The sequence below is a fragment of the Diadema setosum genome, chromosome 15, assembly GCF_964275005.1.
Source record: "Diadema setosum chromosome 15, eeDiaSeto1, whole genome shotgun sequence".
Classification (NCBI taxonomy): domain Eukaryota; kingdom Metazoa; phylum Echinodermata; class Echinoidea; order Diadematoida; family Diadematidae; genus Diadema; species Diadema setosum.
In genome coordinates this window covers 35,875,480-35,899,936 of record NC_092699.1, presented here as the reverse complement: position 1 = coordinate 35,899,936, position 24,457 = coordinate 35,875,480, and the positions used below count along the sequence as shown (strand labels likewise).

The following is a 24,457-nucleotide window of genomic DNA, read 5'->3' as shown; positions in this document are numbered from 1 at the left end:
AGTTTACCCAGTAGGACTTAACAGCTGACGAAAGTCTTGACACTTCTGTCCATGCTGGTCTTTCTGTTCTCTCTTCTTTCCACCTCAAAATATGCTTTATGTCTCTGTCTTGTAATTGAGCCTTCCTTACGTCATCAGTGGTAATACTTGGCGAAATAGTAATTGCTTGTATTCTGCTGACAAGTTCAGATTCAGTATCCATTGTCAGTCTGTATTCTCAGCTACAGCAGTCCATCAGTTAAGCATACTGGTACTGTATGAATGTATACCAAATACAATACAGTTAATATTCATCTACATACTATACATTACATCACTAATTTACTCTACTGCTTATTTTCACAGACGTCTTCCAGTCGTCCGCACTGTGTGCATGGTCGTCGTGACAGACCATCTGCATTCATGTGAACTCGTCCTGGTCGGTGCTCAAGGGTGAGTGAATACTGGCTTATTACTTCTAGCCATCGTGCTACTTGTCCTTCGGGGTTCTTGAATTTCATGAGCCACCTAAGTGCACCATGATCAGTTCGAACTGTGACAGGCTGACCATAAAGATAGTGACGGAAATGTTTCAGGAAAGTTACAACAGCTAACAACTCTCGTCTGGTTACACAGTAGTTTTGTTCGGGTTTACTCAGTGTTCTGCTGGCATAAGCTACAACTCTCTCATGTCCATCTCTTTCTTGACTCAACACTGCACCTATGCCAAACTTGCTGGCATCTGTATCGAGTAGGTACTCTACACCTAGTCTTGGGTATGCGAGGATTGGAGCTGTCGTCAACTTCTCTTTCAACAGTGTGAATGCCTGCTCACACTCATTAGTCCACTCAAACTTGTGATTCTTCTCTGTAAGAACATGAAGGGGCTTGGCAATACTCGCAAAGTCCTTGATGTACCGCCTGTAATAAGATGCTAGACCTAAGAAACTTCTCACGTCAGTTGGATTGGTTGGTTGCGGCCAATTTCGTACAGCTTCAGTCTTGGCTGGATCTGTGCTCACACCATCTGCCGATACTTTGTGTCCCAGATAAAGTACTTCTTTCTGGAATAGAAAGCATTTCTTGGGTTTGAGCTTGAGCTTGGCTGCTTGCAGTCTCTGTAGAACGATTTCTAGTCTCGCTATTACTTCTTCTACTGAGGGGCCAAACACTATGATGTCATCCAAATAAATCAGCAGGATTTTCCATTGTAATCCTACCATGACAGTTTCCATTAACCGTTCGAACGTTGACGGGGCATTACACAAGCCAAATGGCATCACTTCAAACTGATAAAGACCACCAGTAACTACAAACGCTGACTTGAGTTTTGCATCTTCATCTAGTGGGATCTGCCAATACCCAGAAGCGAGGTCAAGAGTGCAAAAGTACTCGGCACCATCAAGTGAATCAATTGATTCATCAATACGAGGGAGAGGGAATGAGTCTTTAACTGTGTACTTGTTCAGTTGTCGATAATCGATGCAAAATCGCTTTGTTCCATCCTTCTTGTTAGCAAGCACTACTGGTGATGACCATGGACTGTTGGATGGTTTGATAATCCCTCTTTGAAGCATGTCAGTAACCTGTTTTTCTATTTCTTCTCTTTGTCCCATAGGAGGTCTGCGTGGATGCTGTCGTATCGGTGCACCGCAAGTTGTATGGATGGAGTGATGAACGATATCTGTACGACCGATGTCATGATCACCTCTGGAGAATGCGTCTTCATACTTGGCTAAAAGATCAGCTACTGATTCATGGCAGTCATCTGGTAGATTGGGCAATGCTCTGTGGTACAAGTCAGCGAGAAATTCAGGTAGGTGACTTGGCACTTGTCTTGTTGCATTAATCTTGTGTGTGTCACGACAATTTCCACTTGAGTCTGTGCAGTCGATGCATTCACCTTTGATTGTCAGTTGCAGATTATCACAGTCAATAGTTGAATTTGTCTGCAACAGAAAATCCATCCCGAGTATTCCATCATACTCGATATCAGCTACTATGACACTTGCGGTATGCTGGGTTGTTCCTATTTGCATATTCACGACTGCTTCACCGTAAACTGTGATAGGAGATCCATTAGCTTGACATAGTCGGGTGCTCGTTTCACAAATGACAGGTTGACTTTCTAACTCTTGAAATGCTGACTTGGAGACTATTGTGATAGTTGACCCTGTATCAATGAGAAATCTGATAGCTGTTCCTTCTACAGCACTTTTCACAAACATGCCTTCTGTAATCACATTAACGGTACAGATAGTTGCTGGATGACGCTTGTCTCTCTCTAAGCCATCGGATCTTGTCTCTGAACTGACCGATCCACGATCCGCTGGAAAGGCCTCTTGCCGTTTCCCTGTCTGAACTTTGGACACTGTCTAGCCATGTGACCTTTCTGTCCACAATTGAAGCATGCATACTCACGAACATTGGTATCATTACTAGTGTTCTTGTTCATTTGTCTCATCATCTGCATGATCTCATTTAGACTTGCTTTGAGCTCATCAATTTCTGTTCTTGTCTTCATGTCAACAGATGCAGGCTGGATGCTGCTTTCCACAGCACGAACTGGACGAGGAGGGCGGTATCGTTCACGAGCTCGCTCAGCCTTCATAAACGACTCTGTCGCCAAACCTGCTCGAATAGCGTCGTCGAGTGTCACTGGATTAGCACGGAAAATGCCAGCGCGAATCTCAGCCTCGTCTATGGCTTCGGAGAAGTGAGTCTTGGCCAGTCGTTCCCTTGCCATGGTACTCATCTCGGGATATGCCAGGGCAGTGAGGTCGCGAATCGCCTGTCCAAGTTGCTGAATCGACTCATCTTTGCGTCGACGTCTCTGTCTCAACTCCATCAAAAAGTTCTCGGCCTGTTCTCCAGGTCCAAACCTACGCTCAAGATGCGCTACTAGCTCAGTGTACAAAATTGAATCTCCAATGGGTAGGTTATTCAACACCTTGATGGCTGGTCCATGAAGTCGCGTTGCAAGATACTGGCCTGCTTCGGCATTCGTCCATCTGTTTGACTTCATACATACTTCAAAGTGTCTCTTGTAATCGGCCCAGGGGATCTTTCCACCAAACTTCTCTGGCAGCACATCTTTGCGATGATTACCCACAGTCACAGGTAGTTGCTCCATCGCTACAGTTGGCGGTTGACTAGAAACATACTCGGGCATCTCTTGAAGTGCACGTGGACTGAAAACTCGTCGTCGAGCTGGCGGAATTGCATCTCCATACTCCTGCGTGACTACTATTTCTCGATCAGTTTGGTCAGCAGTCCATTGCTTTGGAGTGTGTTGTGAGATTGCTTGATCACCAGCAGCTAGCTCTACTGTCGCTGCAGCAGCTTTTTGACGGTTTTCACTATCCATGTTGACTGTTATTTGGTTTGAATTGAAAGATAACCCGAAATGTTTATGGGTTTTAAAAGCCAGAGTATCTCTTACAATGTCAATGTAAAAAGGAGTAGAACTCCTTTACTAGCTTACACTACAGTTGCTCTTACTTACATACAGCTACACTACAATAATGTACTTGCTATATTTCATATCAAATTTGTTTGTAATTATGCTACCATGCTAAGTATGTCAAACTATTGGTGTTACTCCAACCACTTGCCTGGTTTGCGCAATTCTACTAACTGATAGACTCTAGACGTGACATATCCAACTTTGACAGTACCTACAGCGTAACCTTGACTGCACACTGCATTACTTCAAACTGACTAAACTTCAGACAAACAGACTCTTACTGTTTGCTAAGTACTAGCCTGGACCTCAAGTCACTCAACGTCATCATCAGCTTACTAGTTGCAACAACACACTGGCAACAACACTGAGACACACCAATCCTTCTTCACACTCATATCAGTTTACTAAATATCACTGTATAGTGTTCTTGTAAGACATAAGCAATCAATCCCACCGTACAGCGGTCTTTTACAATAAGTAATCAACCCCACCGAACAGTGGTTTTATATTTCAGCAATCCCACCGCTGCCACCAAAATGTAACGCGAGGAGGGGGGTGGGGTTCGTTGGCCCCTTATTTAAGAAATAAACTCTCTAATGAGCCACCAAACCATTAATAAACCTCCTTTCATAAGTTGCTGCCACCACATACTTTTCAGGGGTATGAACCCTTATCGAATGACAACCTGTGAATGTCAATCAATATAACGCAAAGAAACTTCGAGGAAGTCAAATACAAAAAGGGGGGGGGGGGTTGTCATTCAGCTAGAATAGCAACTGCAGGCTCAACCAATAGCCAAACGCCAAACTCAACACTACCTCTTTCAATCCTACAAGTGCTCTCATTGGCTAGAGCTGGCGCCCTTTAATACATGTGCTACGTATTCATTCTGCGATCTGTATCCGTGACTGTGTGAGCCTGCAACGGTTAACTCTGTCCTGGTGCCAAACTTCTGAGCTAATTCACCATATTTCGGCCATTCAGTGAAAACTTGCAGGGGTATCTGTTCAAGTTAATGGTGAGTTCTGTTTCTAAGAAGTTGTAAATGTTGACAACCACGATCTGACGTTCTATGATAGCTATTTGTTCACCGTGCAAAAGTCATTAGACTCAACAGAACATGCTCGAGATGCACACACGCATTCATGCACACATGATATGTACACACGTGCTTGAACATCGAGCAGTCTGATCACCATCGTCACACATCGCCAGTCAAACACACACTCGGACAACTCCCCTTATTTTCCTCTATTGTGTAGAATTTCCTTAGTTTCTAACCAACAACCTCCTCATGTAACGTGACAAGGCATCCAAAACTTCGATGGGGGGCCGTTCGTTGAAGGCGAACGTTTGTGCTTAAGAGTACTATTAACTGTTACGATACGTACTTGAACTAGACCAATAGTACTCTAACTACTCATGCTTTTACATCTTGCATTCAATACAACTGACACAACACAAGACATGGACTTCTCGACTCACACGACCGTACAACCACACTCACATCATGACCAGGCAAGTACAGTGATAAAATTGTCTGTTTTGGAAACTGGAAAGTTTGAGTAATTCTCAATCCAATGCAAGTGTGCTTTATTAACGTATTTACAATCGTATGTACAACATCATAGTCTGTCTATCTTACTTACTTAATACCTACTTTATTTTATCCTATGTGCGGTTGTGACTCGGCTCTATGAAACTTAGAGAAATGATATCAAAATCATATACTTGTACTTACATGTAAATAATGACACATTCAACATTTGGGCTTGTGACTTTCACCTAAATTGTATCTATCCTTCATAACCATTGCCGTGCTCCGAGGGGCCTATTACATATACTCGTCGGTCTTCCGAACAATTCTGTCATAGTGACTAGGGTAGTTTCTCTATAACTCTTCAAAACCTTCTCTCTCCAACTTAAGCGCCTGCGCCTAGTTAACCGGTTCTCCGAAAATAATATTACGTTCCTCCACTCGTACCCGACCACTCCACCGTCTCTACTGGGATTCGAACTGGCACTCTTCCTGCCCAATACTATTATGAGTTTATCAGTCGTTCCTTTGATCTGATACAACTACCAGTATTTTATACGTTCTCCTAAGCTAACACAGCCTCGAGATTTTACCTCCTATGTTGCTCACTTATAGGGGCTTATTCCTAGCACAACGTTCTGTGTTCAACCTGGTCCATGACAATTCAAAATATTCTTCACCTTTGGTGATACACGTAAAACCTTGTATGTCAGGAACAGAAGTCATTATAATAATCTTTCACACTATAGTTCTATTATGAGTCACATTTCAATTCCGCACTATTCAATGAATAGATCCTTAACAATACTACGAATACGACTAGAGTCAATGCTCTCAAAATGTATGGGGGGGGGGGGAATACTTGGATGACTACATCATCTGTCATCAATTTCTCATCTTAACCTGAGAAAGTCAATTCAGTCATAGGTAAAGGTCAAAAGGTTTCTTAACGAAGACAGTGGTACCTAATAAAAGGGATTTCAATAAAATGCACAAGTCAGGTACAGCTCTGCGTTGGTGCACGTGACGTTCTTTACACAAGATTGTCACCGTACGATGCATGTTGACCAGCGGCTTTGTCAGATGAGAGAACTCCACACCGGTACAGATAACGTTCCTTGTTCAGGATTGTTATGTAAGAATGATGAACACTGCTTACTAGATGAGATACCGTAACTCTGACGCCAGGTACAAATAACGTTCCTTATTCAGGATTGTTATGTATAAACATGAGGACTATTCGATGGATGCTTGTGTACGCGGGATAGAAACTCTGCACCGGTACGAATAACGTTCCTTGTTCAGGATTGTTATCATATGACAAGTACTAAATCAGACGTGCTAAAGCCAGGTAGATGAGACACATGGTAGCTCCACCATTGACACGAGTAACGTTCCTTGTTCAGGATTGTTACTTCACGATGAACAGTTGTCCACGTACAACGTAATAAGTCGGGATATTGGTAAAGGTCGGGGGGGGGGGTAACTGAATATATCACTGCCTCATCATTGACATCCTATCACTGTCATCTTCCAATGACAAGTACCGAGTACTATGTACTCTCAATACACAGAAAATTTGCTTCTAGTAAAACTAATCTATATCGTCTATGCAATATACAATTTCAAATTACATTCTTGTCTATACATGTCCTACTAATGAGATACTCTGGCATGTGATTGCTTGACGTAGTAACGTCAGAAAATGTACCATGATGTTATTGAGAATTCATTTTTGTATTTTATGGTACATTGCCAAAAGATTCAAACATTTACGTAACACCCCTAACCCTCCATCGTCTATGCCTCCACATGGTTACTGTGTTTGGCTCTTGTACGGATAACTCAGCAAAAGAGGGGGGGGGGGGGAACAATCTTCTGAGATGAACTGGAAATCAGCTGATGAAAATTGCAAAATCTCATCTTCTGCTCCTCCTATTTATACCATAATTATGTGACGGGTTTCACAGTTTATTATTGGGGCTATCCAGGGTTTATCCAGGGGCCAACCCTGTCCTCCAGTGATAAAAGGAACCTAAGCCACGCCCTCTCTTGACAACTATGATAATACGCAGCGTTCATTGGCTAAAAGTACGATCACGCATACGCAGCGGGAAAGAGCGTGATTTTGAACTAAGCTGCCACGATCACTCGTGCAGTATCTAAACACAGTTAAATCGCTAAAACCATAGCAATTTCTTATCGAAATACTCGGAATATCCGGAATTTATCGTCTTTTCAAAACGATCTTCATGTCAGCTCAAGCCATAACAGGATTCTAAACGTCAAAGTAAGTACAATCTTGCCATCATTCTGAACATTCGTCATTACTATAGTCCCACATATACAAAATAGTGTATGTGAAATTTGTTAAAGTCTACCGTGAAAGAAAAGTGCATACACCGTACTACACGAACGGAGTGGGGAAAATAGAAGTAATCTACACACACAAAAAAAAATTAAGAGCCACATTCGCCACAGTATTATCAGCGTTACGTCCAATGACGTCGGTGACAGCAGTGGGACGACAGTCCGTAGTTCCTTACGAAACATTGAAAGGATCCTTACCATGACCGAAGCTCCATCTCTCTCATTCTCTCTCTCTCTCTCTCTCTCTCTCTATCTATCTATCTATCTGTCTGTCTGTCTGTCTATCTATCTATCTATCTATCTGTCTGTCTATCTATCTATCTGTCTATCTACCTATCTATCTATCTATCCATCTATCTATCCATCTATCTATCTATCTATCTATCTATCTATCCATCTATCTATCTATCTATCTATCTATCTATCTATCTATCTATCTATCTATCTATCTATCTATCTATCTATCTATCTATCTATCTATCTATCTATCTCTATCTCTATATAGTGTGAACTTGGGAAATGTTTCCGCACACTGTGCATCCTGATTTTATAGTTTGCACTGAGTGTTAAGACACCGATGACTGGATGAGAAGGTGTACTTGACTTCATAGCTAATAGACGAGTCTGTGGAAAAAAAAAAGAAAAAAGAAAAAAAAAACTTCTGCAGGTAACAAACATAATGGCACACTACTTCTATATCGAATTATTGGCCTATTTCCGCTAAATATTGTCGTTGCTGTTTTCTTTTTATAAGGGGAACACATGTCACTCATGTTAATGCACAAAGATCTATTTTCTGCGACCGGTGGCAGAGCAAAGCTGACCTCTTTGCTATACTGACCAAATCTGTTATCAGGTTTAAAGGTGCGCAATGGTTTCTATGCAAAACACATTAAACTGAAATTTTATTTGAAAGTTGTTAATGTACAATTGAAATCTGGTCTCCTTTATGTGAGGAGTTCAAAAGCGCTTTCATGACGAGGTTCTGCCAGTATTCAAGGGCCGATAGATTCTATGATTTATCATTGAGCTTAACGGGAAATACCATACTTAGGCCCTATTTCCATCTTCCATCTTCATTTGAATTATCCTTTGCCTACAATACTGATATCCATTCTTACCCCACACGACAATCATCCGACTTTCGTCTCAACAAACCTAGATCTCTGTTACCACATAAATCAATTAGACGTCATGGTTCTGACATGTGGAACTCATTACCTGTCACACTTAAATCACGAACAGCATTTTATTCCTTCAAGCAACCTTCAACAAATATTTATTGTCTAGATATACCAACTAAATTGATACAAATGTACTGTGTCTGACAACGGAACTTGGTTTCAAATATCTCATTTGCATTATAAAATGGTTTTAATGCGATCATTTTTAATCCTTTTTTATTCCTAGTTATCCATTATTTTGAGGTCCATGCACTTCCGCACTTAGCACGATGCACCTTGTACAATCTCAGACTTAGCACTCCCACTCTTATTTGATTCTTTTTTCCACTACCACTTCCTCAGGCCACTATCATTTCAAGCACACGCATACGATATGTGGTCTGATGTATTTGTCACCTTCTAGATCAAAATGATGAAAAATGCAGAAATAAACGAAACCAAACCACACCATTCAGACTGACAGTTGGTGTGAAAAGAAAGACAAAAGGCTTTTAAGCACGACAATGAAAATCAAAATAAAAAAAAAAAATCGGATGGAAATTAACTGGGAAGTTTTGGAATTAAGAAGTTCTGCTAATTTCATGAAACAGCTCTTGCTAACGGTCAATGTGAATGTGCAAATGTTTCATGATATTATTTCCTCACAACTTGCTGTAGACGTTGCCCATAAAACTTTTTTTTTTCTTTCAAACTCAATTATGCCCCAGTTTCAAGCCCTGATACATATTCTGACTATCATCATTTTGAAGTTACTCAAATAATATCAAATTAAATAATATTATGCTTCAAGCTTTTGAGACAGAAAAATTGAATTTTCGTTGTGACGTGATGACATCATCAGCTCACTCATTTACATATTCATATCAACAGACACTGTTTAAGAACTGTTCGAGATGAAAAATTAGCAAATCTTTCAAATTTCATAACTTTCTTACTTTCAAGCCGATTCAGTTGTGCTTGTTAAATTTCACTCTTGTCTTCCAAACTAAATTTTAACTGGCCCATAGAATTCCCCTTTAACTAAAAAAGAAGACATATCTAAACGTATTTGACCTTGGCAATTGGGCAGAAGGGCGAAATCTGGCGGGACTTTCCCCTTTGTGTACCTGTTTGTTCAGGCACGTACTCCCAAGATTTCTGTCAATCGTTTCCTGTAAATCAGTCTGAACTAAACATTGCAAGTGCTTCCTCTCAGTGAATTGTCGGAACAAGAATTTCACGTCATAATACCCTGTAGAACAGTGCTTGATATGAAGCATGATTATGATATTATAGACTGTGAGCGGCGCCCTCAAGGTCGGCTGCCAGTTACTCAGTCACAGATTTCATCGTCGACGTGGCATGTTTCCGAAGTCAGTAGGATGGCTGCGGTGACAGAAGTAAGATTAAATACAAAAAATAGATATGGAAGTAGGTAAATGAATGGTTTAATAAACAGGCAAACTCCCCATAAACTTAGGGCCTACACTTTGTGACATTTTTTGTCCATCTTATTAACATCCAAACATTTCATCGGCATACGACTGAGATACCTCTGCTTCTCACGCATTCAATGCAATTATGTGCCATAATATAAACAGAACTCTTTATTTCCATCTTGAAAAATGTCATTAACTTTGGACACTGACCTAGGATTAATGATGTCATTTCCTCACAACTTGCTGTATAGGGGTTGTATATCAAATTTTAATGTTTTGTTTTTTTCTTTCAAACGCAGTTATGCCCCCGTTTCAAATTCTGATACATCTGAATAATTATTTATTTTGAACTTACTCAACCAGTAATAACTTTATGTCTTGCGCTTGGACTTTTTTTTTTACTTAATCAAGGGAAAATTGTGGCGTGAATATAATCAGCTCACTTATTTACATCTTCTTATGAACTGTTCAAGAACTGTATATTGAAAAATTCACTTTTTTAGCATGATGAAAGAGCATTTGACTAAACGCTTTCAGAGAGCAGGGGAATGATTGCTACCCTTAAAGGCATAATTTACCAATTGCAGATGAAACAAAAACCCAGCATTAGTACTTTAAAATAGTTCTAAAATATGAGTTAGGGATAGAAAGAACCGCTGTAACAGAAAAAAAAAATGAATCCGTATAATCGATGTTAAATATTGTTAAATACAGAAAATGTAAACAATAGTTATGATAAAAATGTTTCCGGATTAAACCGTCTACAGTTATGGTTTACTAAGAAAAATATTGATATCTCCTTAAATTCTAAGTTTATTGCAAAAACGTGTATGTGATAGGATGTTTTGTGATAAAACAGACCTACAAATATGCATTAGAAGTGATATCTTGAACATTTTTGAAATTACTACTTCAAAAGGTATACAGAACCGTTAACATAATTTCAGTATCAAGTCGATGGAATGTGTAATTAATTTCATGAAAAATGAATATTTTGTGGAATTCCCTTTATATTTTCTTGGCATTGTTGTCCACACGTGACATCATAACCTCTAGTAGTCTCCTCATCCAGCGGTTCCAACACCAAAACTTTAAAAATGCATAAAAGAAGCTTAAATACTCATCATTTCTATACAAATAGGACATCATTACTTTTACTCACATCCTCTTATGTAGATAGGATAGTCTCTGGCATAAAGAAGTAAAGTAAGGACAAGCTGCTCATCGTAACTGCAATCATGAACCTTTTATGCCCCAGTCACATATAAATGCGGATGCTCAAGGATCTACACGGCGATCCGAGAAGAAAATAAAGTTATGTCTAAGTATCTCATAAGAAGTTGAAGGCTGAATCATCACCTCAGCCAATACTGTACCATCTCTTTAACAAGCACTTTCAACAGAGGGCACAGGATATTCCACTTGTGAACTCTCCTTGTGGAACCACTCTCCTCATGGCACCACTATTCCACATCTCCCCTGCAGCGACCCGAACAGTTATGGTATGTTATGGTATGATACTGCTGTGACATTATAGACAGGGGTTTCCTGTCAAAGTATTCCAACCCTAATTCCGTTGAGGAAAACCTCCATAATTTAGAGCCACTGCATTTTTCAAATATCAGTTTAAGAGGAAGTCGACGGCGTGCCAACTTCGCATATCTGCTCAAACCCACATACCCTTCCAAACCGATTGATAAATCGTCAAATGCCGCGGTACAATTAAAGCTTTTCTCGCACTTCCGTTCGACTCACATATAGGGCTCTCACCTGTAAAATAAAATTGAATGTCCCTGACCGCTTCACAATATCGTACCAAAGATACCAAAACAAATGAAAAAAGAATTAATTAAAAATCAGAAATACAGTTTTGCAAAAAACTGAGTAGCTGCAGATATTGAGTATGAATTCCTCTACAAACTGCATTTTGGTTGGAAGATGAAAGTTTTACTCATGGAATTTGAAGGGACTTTGTTTGATGAGGTGCATGTACAGAAAATAACTCATTTTTTTTTTGTGTGTGTGTGTGTGTGTGTGTGTGTGTGAAAAGAACTCGTAGTCTGGCTTTGCGGATCCTTGGACACGGTTCGAGCTGAAGAACCCGCCTTGGAAATTTGATGGGAGAAAGGGTATATCTCACTTATCCAACTTAGTGAAGATGAAACACCTCATTTCTCCCAGCTATTTTACAGAATTTTTTGAATTTTGAATTTTAACATACGTCTCTCTGAGGAATTATTTACCCGAGTGAGCCCTATAGAGTATACATGCATGTAATCCACACAAGTCAATGGGAAGTATCCATCCCATACAAGCTCTGCTGGTTTATGTTAATCTATTTTGTCAAATCAATCCCTCCCTCCTCCTCCCCCCCCCCCCCTCTCCTCCCCCTACCCAACTCCCTAACTCTGCTTAACTACAATTTGTTTTCTTATTAATATGTTCCTGTGGTAGTATAGATCTTAGTACAAAGTAGTCATCAGTATCACACAACTTTGAATAAAGTGATGATGATACCCCCTTAATCAGGGTTAACTGCCTGTATGTCGATATTCATCCTATATATGAAGAACTAATCAACACTGCAAGATTTATTTTTGAAAAAAACAACAACCAAAGTACATCATTTTCAAAAGTGTCCCTTTCAAAATGTCAAAGGTGAGAAGCTTTACAACCCTTCAATGTGCAATTTCTCATTTGATGTAGGGGCAAATATCATCAAAAACACATCTATGATGTTAAACAATCAATTAAGAAATATGACAAGTTTGAGGATGTGGGTGGGAAGGGGGGGGGGGGGGAGGGAGAGAGTTCAACTCTTCTTGGTGGCATCACTCGCCTCATGACACCACTACCCCACATCTCCCTACAGCGACCCGAGCAGCCTCGACCCTGGATGATGTTATGGTGTGAAACTGATATAACATCATAGAAGGGGTTTTCCCGTCAAGTCCTACAAGGTATCATGTCAAACTTAATCCCGTTGAAGAAAACCTCAATATTTTGCTCTGATCAAATATCAGTGAGAGAGAAAGTGCTTTTTTTTAACCCTCACTTTCAAACATATGGGACATTAACTTATCACATCATTGTGTATCATACTATATCAATGAGTATTGGTATCTGTACAAGCCAACTTTAATATGATGGGATTTTCCCCATTTCAATTTTCATTTCATTTCCCCATTACCACCCAAGGGTGGTATGTTGTATGTTTAATAAGGGTAATAATTATTCCCCCTGCTTTCTGAACGTGGATAGTCAAGTGCTCTTTCATTATGCTAGGAAAGTGAAGTCATATTTAATTTTCTTTATATTTTCTTTACAGTGTTGTCTACACATGACAGCACCCATCAAGAAGCTACTGACTGGTAATCAATCATAATATAGCCTCCTCATTCAGCAGTTCCACCATCAAAATTTTAAAGATTTATAACTTTTGCAATGATTGTCCGATTTTCCTCAAATTTTCCCTGGTGTGTTCTACTATTAAATGTTGCTGCTTTCACGCAATACACATTTCTTTGGGGATTTTGGTTTCCTTTAATGTGCGCAATCATGTAAATATTTGTCAACACCGTTAGGCACCAATGGGATGCAAAAGAGTTCTCCTTTCTTCACAACCAACAGTGCGCTCTCTGTAGTTGACAATTATGAAATAGCGCTCTAAATTTTGATGACTTAAAAAAAAATGAGCTTTCGTGCGAGGGTTTAAGTAACTCTCTCTCTCTCTCATATATATATATATATATATATATATATATATATATATATATATATATATATATATATATATATATATATATATGTATATATATATATATGTATACACACACATTGTGGTATATACCCCCTTAGTTTAGTGTGTGTGTGGCGGGGGGGGGGTGTATTCGTGGTTTTATAGCTATCCCCTTGTACTACCGATCCAACGGTATTTAAATTATACTGCTGATATGCAATTTGTATGAAGAAATATCTTGCCTCAATTTTTATTTGCTGATGACAATAGCCTATCTAAGCAAAGATACAAGCGTTTTTAATGACGTTATGAATGCTCAATTGGCAACAAGAAAATAATTGCTGTTTATAGCTGACAAACTGCATTGTCAATTTGTCTAAACATAGCGTATCGTGCTTAAATCAAGTTTGTAATATCAAATTACAAGTAAGTAATACATTTACACAAAGATTGAAAAGCATTAAATTGAGCATTACTTTTTTTTTTGGTAATTGAACAAAAAAAATGATTTTGAAAGAACATGAAGATTGAACATATTTGAAAGTTTCAAATTGCATTGGGACATTTAATAACGTATAAGCATTTGCTGTCATTAAGAATGTTAGTTAACTTTCAATATAATTTGCATTTTTCACATTTAATGTCTTGTGACTGCAAATCGGAAAATCTGCTTCATTAGAAAAACTTCTTGAGTTACAAAAACGTGTAATTTGCACCATACCTAGGTCCCATCTTTGGGCACCAAGACAATTATGACTTTTAAGGTAATATTATGAAGCATATTCGTATATTTCAATTTGCATCTTTCATGTACTCATAATTATTCGAAAAGTGTTTATACCCAGGATTTCTTCTTTTTTTAAGTAATAGGGATGTCAAAATTTTTAAAAACTCTGCCTGATTTCTATGCACCTATTGTGAAATTATATTTTCCATTTTTACGAGGCCAGACTCAAAGTCATGATAATAATATTCAGTTCAGAAACTTCGAATATTTTATATAGTGTATAATGCATTTAGTATTCTAACCCTAACTAGGCCGGGGGGAGGGGGCCTCCTCCCCCCCCCCCCCCCCCCCGACGTTTCGCGCTATGTATCGCTATCGCGAAAGGCTTCGCCACGACGTTTCATGACTTTTTTTTTTTTGAGTCTCCCGCATCTTTTGACACCAAATTTGTGATGCCCGGGCGCGCGGTTCCGAAGTTGCGCATAAATATGTACGTGCATGTCCGACCAAATATTGTTCAAAAACGTGAATTCGTGTACAATTTCAATGTAAACTGTGTTTACAGGCAAATTTCATAAAAGCATGATTATTTTGGGGTTTTATTGATAAGAATCGATTAATAACATATTTTCTTGTTCGGATCAATGTTGCGGACAAATTTCATCGAAAAAAACAATGAAAAACATAAAGTCGAAAAAACAGAGAAATACATTGTATATAAGAAATTCAAAAAACAGTAAAATACTTAGGACATTTTTTCTGATCGCACAATTTTTTTCTCTTATATTTGCTAAGGACACTAAAAAGAATATTTTACACAAAGAATGTGCCTGTTATGAGCTTTATTTAGTGATTTATACGAAATTGTCTGATTTCATGCATCATTATGCATAAATTAGCATAATTTAGCATAAATGATAATTTCATAAAAAATCAACTTCATGGTACTTTAGACTACGTCATATGCAATGCGTGTGCCAATTTTCGTCGCGATCGCGCGGTCAACGGCCGAGATCTGGAGGAGGGGCCTGGGAGGCCCCCCGGCTCTATCATCTACCTAAATAATAGCCCGGCCTAGGTAGGGTTAAGAAGTACATGCTACGGAATGCATTGTGTTCATGTAATTTGCTTTTATATCGAACTTGTCTTGATATTTGCTATTGCTCCATTATCAGCTGTCAAGAACGAGACGCATTGTCAACCGTCACATTGCACTCTTCGGCTTTGTCCCGTCGATAGATGGCGCCGAGAAGAAAACTTACCCAGAGAAGACTTTCGGTGTGGGTCTGTTCAAACGGTACCCCTCCCTCTCTCCTGCTGATTTATTGCATTACATGAGGAGAGCAATTTCTCCGGTGGGGTGTGTATGAAACAGGGCTTTAGCCTATCATGCGACCCACTATCATTGATCACCCGTCGGTAGCTTCTGGAAGGGTGCTGTCCAGTGTGTAGTCGACTAGTTCGTCGATTACTACGCACATTGGCCAGCAGTCCCTCAGAATCGCGCCATCTATTGACTGGTAATCGCTGTACAGTCCCTCGCTTGCTCCCCCCCCCCCCCCCACACACACACACATACACGATTACACACACACACACACACAACGAAAAAAAAAATCATTAGGGTCATGAATGTCTAAGCGTATATGTATTTTCTTGCGCCTTTTTCCTTGAAGTTACAATTATTCATTTCGCCTTCGATGTTAGCGTGCCCCCCCCCCTCCTTGTTTCTTTAATTCTCCATCTGAGATGATGGCTGGATAGCCCATATTCATTTGCAATAGCTGGTCTTCCATGGGGTCTAGCTGGGTGTGGGGCGGGACCACTTCACCGACTTCTGCACCCTGCGCTATCAGATGACAGAATGAAGTGGGATCCAACACGTTCATGAGCCATGACCCTCCAATACACTGCACCTCCATTTTACGTCCTACCCGGGGATCAGAGTATTTTGTTCCTCTTGCTGATATAGAGGGGAGGGATGATTTAGTAGCTCCATGATTATACACAACACTACAGCAATTTGCTGAAAGGGTCATCCGAAAGGACTATCCATCCCACAAGTGGTAAATAAATAAATACAAATACAGTTAGACTCAGGAATCCAGCCTGGGTCCTTTGGATTTGGAGGCAGACGCGCTATACCGACGGAGCCAGATCACCGCCCGTTTCATTAAAATGGCGGCCACTGGGTTCCATCATATGAGATCAATTTCTTTCACGTTTCAAGGGGCCGCTGTTGTGGCTCAGTGGATGTTGTTACGAACTTAGAATCCGAGATACGTGGTTCGAATCCCCTGGCTACGGCAGCTGTGTCCCTACATAAGGCACTTTACCATCACTGCAGAGAGTAGTCCATTGAAAGGGAACTCAAAGCAGTCTGTCCTTTGGTTGGGTGCTGCTGTCATGCTCACAAACCTTCATTGCATTCTTAGCAACTTTGCGGAAAAAAAAAAGATGATTCACAATGTCCGGTGTCTTTCAGATATGAATTTCTGGTTTACTGAAATATAGACATATTTTTGCTTAAAGAGAGGGATATGTTTTTCGTCGAGGTGGGGCTTCAGATTTTAACTCTTTGTGAAATAATTGAAAATGTCATATGAATCATTAAACGGCAAAAAATTCTAAGAGGAATTAAAAGTTTATTTGATTAAAATTGGTTTTGAAATGGCTTAGATATCCAAAAACAAAGTGAAGACAAAGTAGTCCTTATAAAAGATAGTCCCATCAATTATCAGGACTTCTTTGATTTCGGATATCTCAGGCATTTCAAAGCAAATTTAAACAAAAATATGTTAAGTATCACAAGTGATAAAGTATAAATGTTTATATATCCGTATGTATGTTTGTATATATTATGTATATATACTTTATATATATACATATAGATTACATATAGTTTAATCCAAATAAGTGTTGTGTGTGTGTTTGTGTGTGTGTGTGTGTGTGTGTTTGTAATCAATTGGGATGTTTAGACTTTCTTGTCATTTAAGTCGTTCTCAAGCGTTTTCAACGATGTATCTCTTCAATCCTGCCCTCTCTACGCTGTTTCTATGAACACTCCTCATATAAAGGCTATTAGAAGCACGGTCAAATGTGATTGGATGGATTGTCATTGCGTCCCCCCTGCTACACTATACAGAGTATATCTCCGATATACCAGTATTAGCTGAAGGCCTGCCGGAGCTTCGGGTCGATATAAAAGCATGGAAGCTCCAAGCCAGAGGGGATTATTTACCAGACGTGGAGAGCTCCAGCAATGCTTTTCCTTTCTTTGTCGGAATTTTTTCAATGCATCACTTTTACTTTACTTGGTACAGCTAGAGGACCTTCCATTTTACGTACCCAGAGCATTTCAATATTTTAAACAAAATTGGCTATCGTCTTTAAAGAGATAATTGTTACACATTAATGGGCATCTTGATTCGATGAAGAAACACTAACGGCCAGCTACGTAGCATCGTTTGCAGAATACATATACATTAAAGAAAGGTAAATTACTTATACATTATACAAAAAGATTGTTCCTCATTTTCATCGACTATATCACATGTTTCATTGGAAAACTTGTCGGTGCCTTTTAAATCAAAGGAATTTCTATATTTTGTTCGTGATGTCAGCTGTCACAGATATATCGAGTATATCAGAGATTGTTTTCTCTGAGTACACTAATAATTTCGATCATCTCGAGAACATTACAGAGAGTGGGCAATCCAATTTTAGCGCTTGGTTTTCGTCCCTTTTCGGCACCCTGTCAGTTGCGATTGCCCTTACTGCAATCCTAGGAAACTTCCTCGTTATCGCCACCATTCTGACCAACCGTCAGCTGATAACGTACACGAACAGCTTCATCGTCGGCTTGGCGATGGCGGATCTCTGCAACGGTGTCGAGATCACTTTCCGAAGCGTGAACACCTACCTGGGGTACTGGCCGTTTGGCAAGGTTGGCTGCGAGATATTTCTCTTCGTCGCCCACTATACCGTGCAGGTCATTTACGTGCTCATTCTCGTCATCGCCATTGATCGCTTTCGCTCGATCAGGAGCCCTCTACATCATCTCCGGATGAAACGCCTGACGTACGCCGTCCGGCAAATTCTGGCGACCTACATCAGTCAGGTGCTGGTCATCTCATTCTACTTATATGCGTTACCATTGATGCTAGGCAGGGGGTTCGATATTCCAGATAAAGTGTGCCTGTCTCGATTCAGCATCAATGAAAGTATAGGCCTCTATTTTATGCTGATAACTCGCTACGTTCCTGTTCTCACAACAGGCATGTTGTACGTGGTAATCTATGCGATCATCACTCGTCGAAAATTGTTCAAGAAGTCATTAACGACAGAGACTAAGTCAAACAATCCTGGTAAGTAATTGTGTCTATTATCGGAATATTTTTCCAAGTTTAAAAATGATTCCGTTATTTCATTTTCCCACTAAAGGTTAAAAATGTTGCAAATGCCTATGAAGAAAATAAAATCATCTTACTCCGTATGTAGTTGTTCTGTTTTGTAGTGAAATGTATTCAAGAACCCACTTTCGAAAAAAGAAAGAAAGAAAGTACGGAAGTTTAAACCTGATCTGTTTTTTTTTTCTCTCATTATGATATAGGAAGAACATATAATAATGTGCCTAATCTAGCTTTATGATTTGAGTAATTTGAGTAGTGAGACATTCTCCTTTATCTCCTTAATGCGCAAACTGTACTGAACACCCTTTCCCCCTTTCGAACAAGAATTGTGTAAAAGATTAAACAAAAAATTATTGCAAATTTTTCTCCGACAGAAGTTGAGCAAAATAGTAAGACAAATAAATAATGTCAGAGTCATTTTCGATTCACAGCCTTATCAGGGTGAGCAGTTTAAACTGAAAAGATATTACAAACCGAGAAAACCGAAAGTTCATTTGATTGAAAATATCTTAATCTTAAATTCGAGGAAAGCTTGAACTTTTTTTTTAATTTTTACATGCCAAGTGTGCTTATCAGACTGCAGCATATGTTTGTTTCAGTTTCAGTAAGTTTTGTTTCTCCACTTGTACATAACAGAAAATAAGTACAAAATATTTAACATATTATTCACAAGTCATGAAAATATAAACAAGATTTCACATTACAAGTATACAATCATTTGAAATAATACATGAATTTCAATACATATCTTTAAGTGTACAGGTGGGGGAGACCGTTATCAATAAGCAAATCGCCTGACTTGGACAACGGCCTCTGAACATATGTCTTGTAACATTTTTTTTTCTTTTTAACTAAAGGAATGTTCAATGTCACTTTTCTGAAAAGTGTGTTCGTTTGTTGAATGAAGCATTCATATCATGTTCATACTAGATATATTTTTAAAATTTATTTTCCTGGAAATTGAAGTCCAGAGAACGTCAAAAATTCAATAATATCAATTAATTTTTATTACAGTATTGCCATTCGGTCATTTCATGCATTTATGCTTTAATGCAAGTCCAGTCTTATTTCTCAGATATTTGTACAATCTGAACCTCAATTTCGAAATTAACCATTCACCATCACTACTCTTATGTGTGTAAACATAATTTCTGTATATTTTTTGTGTATTTTTTCTTATTGTTTATAGACAGAGTGATTTTGTGCTGAAACGAAAATGATTTGTGGTTTTACCATTTACTGTGTAACCCGATATGAAAAGTATGGAATAGATTGAAGTGCACTGAATTAAACGTGGCCATTTGGCTGCATGTTCACGAAAACATTTCAAGTATTTTCGTGGGCTAGAATCACTTTCCAAGCGCTTTTATGAAATGGGAAAAAATCCAGCTTTTGACAGGATAATTGTATAGGATTAAAGCAAGAAAACAGAAAAAAACAACAATTTGATTGAAAACTGAAAATATCTCGTTTTGAATTTAAATTAGTTATCGTTTGTGCTGAAAAAAATATGACAATTCGGTAAAAATGATTGTCTTTATGCTGCACGGACTCAAGACTTTATGATAAGGAATCCCTTACACATGCCACATACTCGCATATCGTTTTTCGTTAATATATAGTCAGCTTTTGAGCTGGGAAAATCTCTTTAATACAAAGTTATGAATTTTTAAAGACGCGGTATCTGCGCAGTCACTGCTGGATGAGAAGACTACTACATTATATGATATCACATGCGTAGAACAATTTGCGTATAAGGAAAATATAAAGAGAATTTCATCAAATTTTATTTTTGAAAAAGTGTACATTTCCTTGACTTGTCACTAAAGGACGTATGTTAAGGGTAATATCCCCTGCCTTCTGAAAGAGGAAAGAGCTGGGGACCGTTTCATGAAACTTTTTGTCAGTGATTTACACTGACAACTGTTAAAAGCTACTGAAATCCTTGCGTCTGATTGGCTGATAGCAAATTTGTCGGTGAAAACCTCCGACGAACTCGTTGATGAAACGCCCCCCAGCATTCTTTTATTATGCGATTAAAGTGAAAATATGTTGAATTTTCTTTTATTCTCTTGAATTGTTCTGCACATGTGACATCACAAGCTGTGGTAGTCTTCTCATCCATCAGTGACTGAGCAGAAACTTCAAAATTTATAACTTTGAGTGGATTGTACGATTTTCCTCAAACTCTCACTGATGTGTTTTACTAATATTGCTGCATTCACTCAAGGTACATGTCTATGAAGCTGGACTAGTCCTTTAAAAATGTCGTCAGTAATTACATTTTACACGTTTTCTCTCCAACAATATCAATCAAGTTACAGAATACTCCCTAGAAAGTAAGAGTGTGGCTACAGTGTCGGTACGGTTTGACAGGTCAACCGTTGATCTTGAGACTGCTACCCACCAGCACCCCTCGGCAGGTGGGAAGAAGAGGAGCTACTACCGGGCGGAACGAACCCTGACGATGATCTTCTTTATCCTGCTCGTTTCTAGTCTGCCGTACATAATAGCTTACAGCGTTCACTTGTTGTGCGACCACTGCGTTTCGATTGGAGTCTTCAACGTAAGTATCACGCTCGTTCTATAAAGATTCGAGATTCGTTTACTTGGTAGCATATTCTATGGGGGTGATGTACTTCATTCCGAAACACACAAATTCCGTATTATCGTATATAAGATGCCTGAAAATCAAATGGGTTCATTTATCAGAACAATTATTGTGGCGTTATTGAGAAGGTTCGTTAGTGCGAAAATGAAAAAAAAAAGACACTATCATTAAAAAACAAAACAAAACAAAACAAAAACAAAAACAGCGGTTACCAACAAACTTTGGAATCACGATGTATTTCTTCTTATTGCTATAATAACGAACCTTTAGAATGACAAACCTTATTTAATTTTCGGATTATCGATCCTTCGGAGTGAAGAAACTTATTTCATTTTTGGAATTACGAACCTTCCGAAAAACGAACTTTAACTATGTGCTATGTACAGTACTACATCCACGATTCTACAAATCGTCATTAAACTTTTCCAATTCTTTTTAGCTAGACGAGACTATACACATCGAAAAGTAAACTTCTATCTTTCAAAACAAGAATTAAAAACAGAAAGTTAAGTACATGGGTAATCGGAACAAAATTTCTCCAGAGATAAACTTGATAATTTCTCTTGACTGTCTCAACTTAATGTCGACTACAATAACATAATAAGGCTAAGAAATTTTAGTTTTAAAGATCGTAAATAGAGCTGCATTACAAACAGAAGGAAAGAACATATAGTTCTCCTTACCAATTTTGTTTATAGATGGGCTTTTTCATTTATATGTACCTTACATGAACGACGTAAAGTTGTGATAACTTTTGCCTGTCAAATTTCTACTTTCCCGAATTCATTACACGGTTGTGACATTGCTGAAAGCTGCGTATACGTGGTCTATTGCATGTGGTTATACTTCTATCTATACCAGCAGATAACATACTTTTGCTATTGATATGACAAATTAATTAATTTCTTTTTTTTTACTGCTAGCATGGACGTTCGAAATTCAGGGACTAGTTTATCTGATCAACGAACAAGAAGCGTTTTACGTCGATGTAGGGCAATCATCAATCAGTTGCAAGAAGCGTTTGATCTATTGGAACGAAACAAAAGCTACACCGGATGACTGAAAGAATATTATGTTATGTCATGATTTTGATTATTATAATCTTTGTCGGGGTATGGTTTTCCTTCAGTTTGTTTCCCACTGTGCAAATAAAATTTGCAAAATCGCAACTACGATTTAAAATGTAAGTTCGCAACAGCGAATTGAGATTTGGAATAACTCAACTGCACAGAGGGAGACAAATGGAAGAAAACTCATAGCTAATATCTTCACCCTTCTGCTTAATAATCTCTCGCTTTCATTTATGATCATTCTTGATATAATATTTTGTTATTTCGTGTATACTGTTACCTTGAAGACAAACACCATGTTAGATTGATTAAAATAGTACTCGATCTTTTGCTATTTATCACATGCCAAGATATTTGTCATGTTATTTCCCTGCCAGTTTGGTATCGATATTCTGAAAGTTTGTGAATAATGTCAGGAATCAATCATCATAGATAACACCAGCAGCAATTGGAAGAACGAAGATAATAAGGATAGGAATATAATTTTGACAGTATTGGTAGTACACATGATATATTGATGGTCGTAATCATAATGAAACGAAGATCTCTATGACATCGGTTGAGAATAAGGGCGTTAAGTTGCTACTAAACCCATAGTGCTTCAGACAACTTAACGCCCTTCTCAATAGACTGTCTGTTTAGTGTTAGAAGTAGGATTAGTGGTATCTCTGAAGAGCTTGATCACAGAACTGGTTAAGCACTGTTAAGTGCCATATTTAGATATTTTAAAGTAAGTTTATCGTCAGAAAGAGCTAAATAACGCTTCTCCAGTCATACCTCACGTGTTTCATCACAAGGAACATTCTTAAAAGTATGATAAAACATCACATAATAATTGTTTGTTATCTTATTTGTTTTTACAGCTTATGCCACAAAAATATCAAATTCACAAGAATGGCGTTAAGTTGTTATGAGATCAAGCTCTTCTTTTTCCCGCTCTGTTATCTCTTATACCAAATGTCTTTAACCAGGCCGCTGTGGTGGTCAGCCACATGAGTTTCGCCATCAACCCAATCTGCTATGCGACGGGGAATCCCCTCATCAGAGCTGGAATCATTAATCTGGTCTGCAGGCCAAAACGAGGGGAAAAATCCTAGGAAAATCGTCGTGCAACAATCAAAAAATCTGGGCTGAGCAAGACAGCGTAAATGCAACCAACAATATTAACACTATAGAATACCCTCATTCCATGCACAGAGGTTTGTTCTCATCGGTCACTCGTCGGAAGCGACGATTGCTGTTTCCGGCCACCCACCTAAGTGTATCGGATCACAGTCTATAATGAATCAGACTTGTGTTGGTCAACTATCAGGTGAGTGTCAGACATATCGCACGTGATCCTCACCTGACGATTATGCCTCACCGGATCACTGACCGGCATGTCTAACACTGACCTGATAATCGACCAACACGAGTCGGATTCATCAGACTGCAGTCCGATACACTTCGGTGTGTGGCCGCAAACAACAACCTCTTCCTCCAGTGAGTGACAGTTGAGAAAATCTCTGTGGAATGAGGATATAAAAGTTACAAATCTGTCAATTTGTTTTTCTCTTTAAATATATATATATATATATATATATATATGAAGAGTTTGTTTGCAAAAACCGATAAGTCCATTTTTGAAGATTTTGAAGTACGATGTCTGTCATAAAGTACGAAATAATACCTTTTAAATGATACATTGGTCACTACATATAAAGGTACATTTTTGAAGTTATGGTCAAAAGAAGCAAACATTTTCCTATTATTCTCTTTATTTTTCTTGACCTTTAATCGCAAATATCTCCATTTGGCAAATATGGACTTATCGGTTTTTGCAAACAAACTCTTCATATATATATATATATATATATATATATATATATATATATATATATATATATATCAGTGTTAGTGACTATTATCTCCTATTCGTGTTGTTCATCCTATGTTTTAGAATGG

At 38.5% G+C, this 24,457-nt stretch overlaps 1 protein-coding gene across 1 annotated transcript; it reads left to right on the top strand.

Moving 5' to 3' along the window:
* Positions 1 to 18,036: 18,036 nt before the first annotated feature.
* On the top strand, positions 18,037 to 23,610 carry LOC140238715 (beta-4C adrenergic receptor-like). Its single transcript, XM_072318612.1, has 3 exons — positions 18,037 to 18,787; positions 21,151 to 21,398; positions 23,485 to 23,610. The coding sequence occupies exons 1-3, from the start codon at positions 18,037 to 18,039 to the stop codon at positions 23,608 to 23,610; spliced, it is 1,125 nt and encodes a 374-aa protein (XP_072174713.1).
* The last annotated feature ends 847 nt before the right edge of the window (positions 23,611 to 24,457 follow it).

What these genes read in the sequence shown, in the direction of transcription:
- LOC140238715 (XM_072318612.1), top strand. Translation starts at nt 18,037, where the DNA reads ATGTCAGCTGTCACAGATATATCGAGTATATCAGAGATTGTTTTCTCT. An exon ending in GACTAAGTCAAACAATCCTG is followed by an intron (nt 18,788 to 21,150) that starts GTAAGTAATTGT and finishes ATATCAATCAAG; the next exon opens with TTACAGAATACTCCCTAGAA. An exon ending in TTTCGATTGGAGTCTTCAAC is followed by an intron (nt 21,399 to 23,484) that starts GTAAGTATCACG and finishes GTCTTTAACCAG; the next exon opens with GCCGCTGTGGTGGTCAGCCA.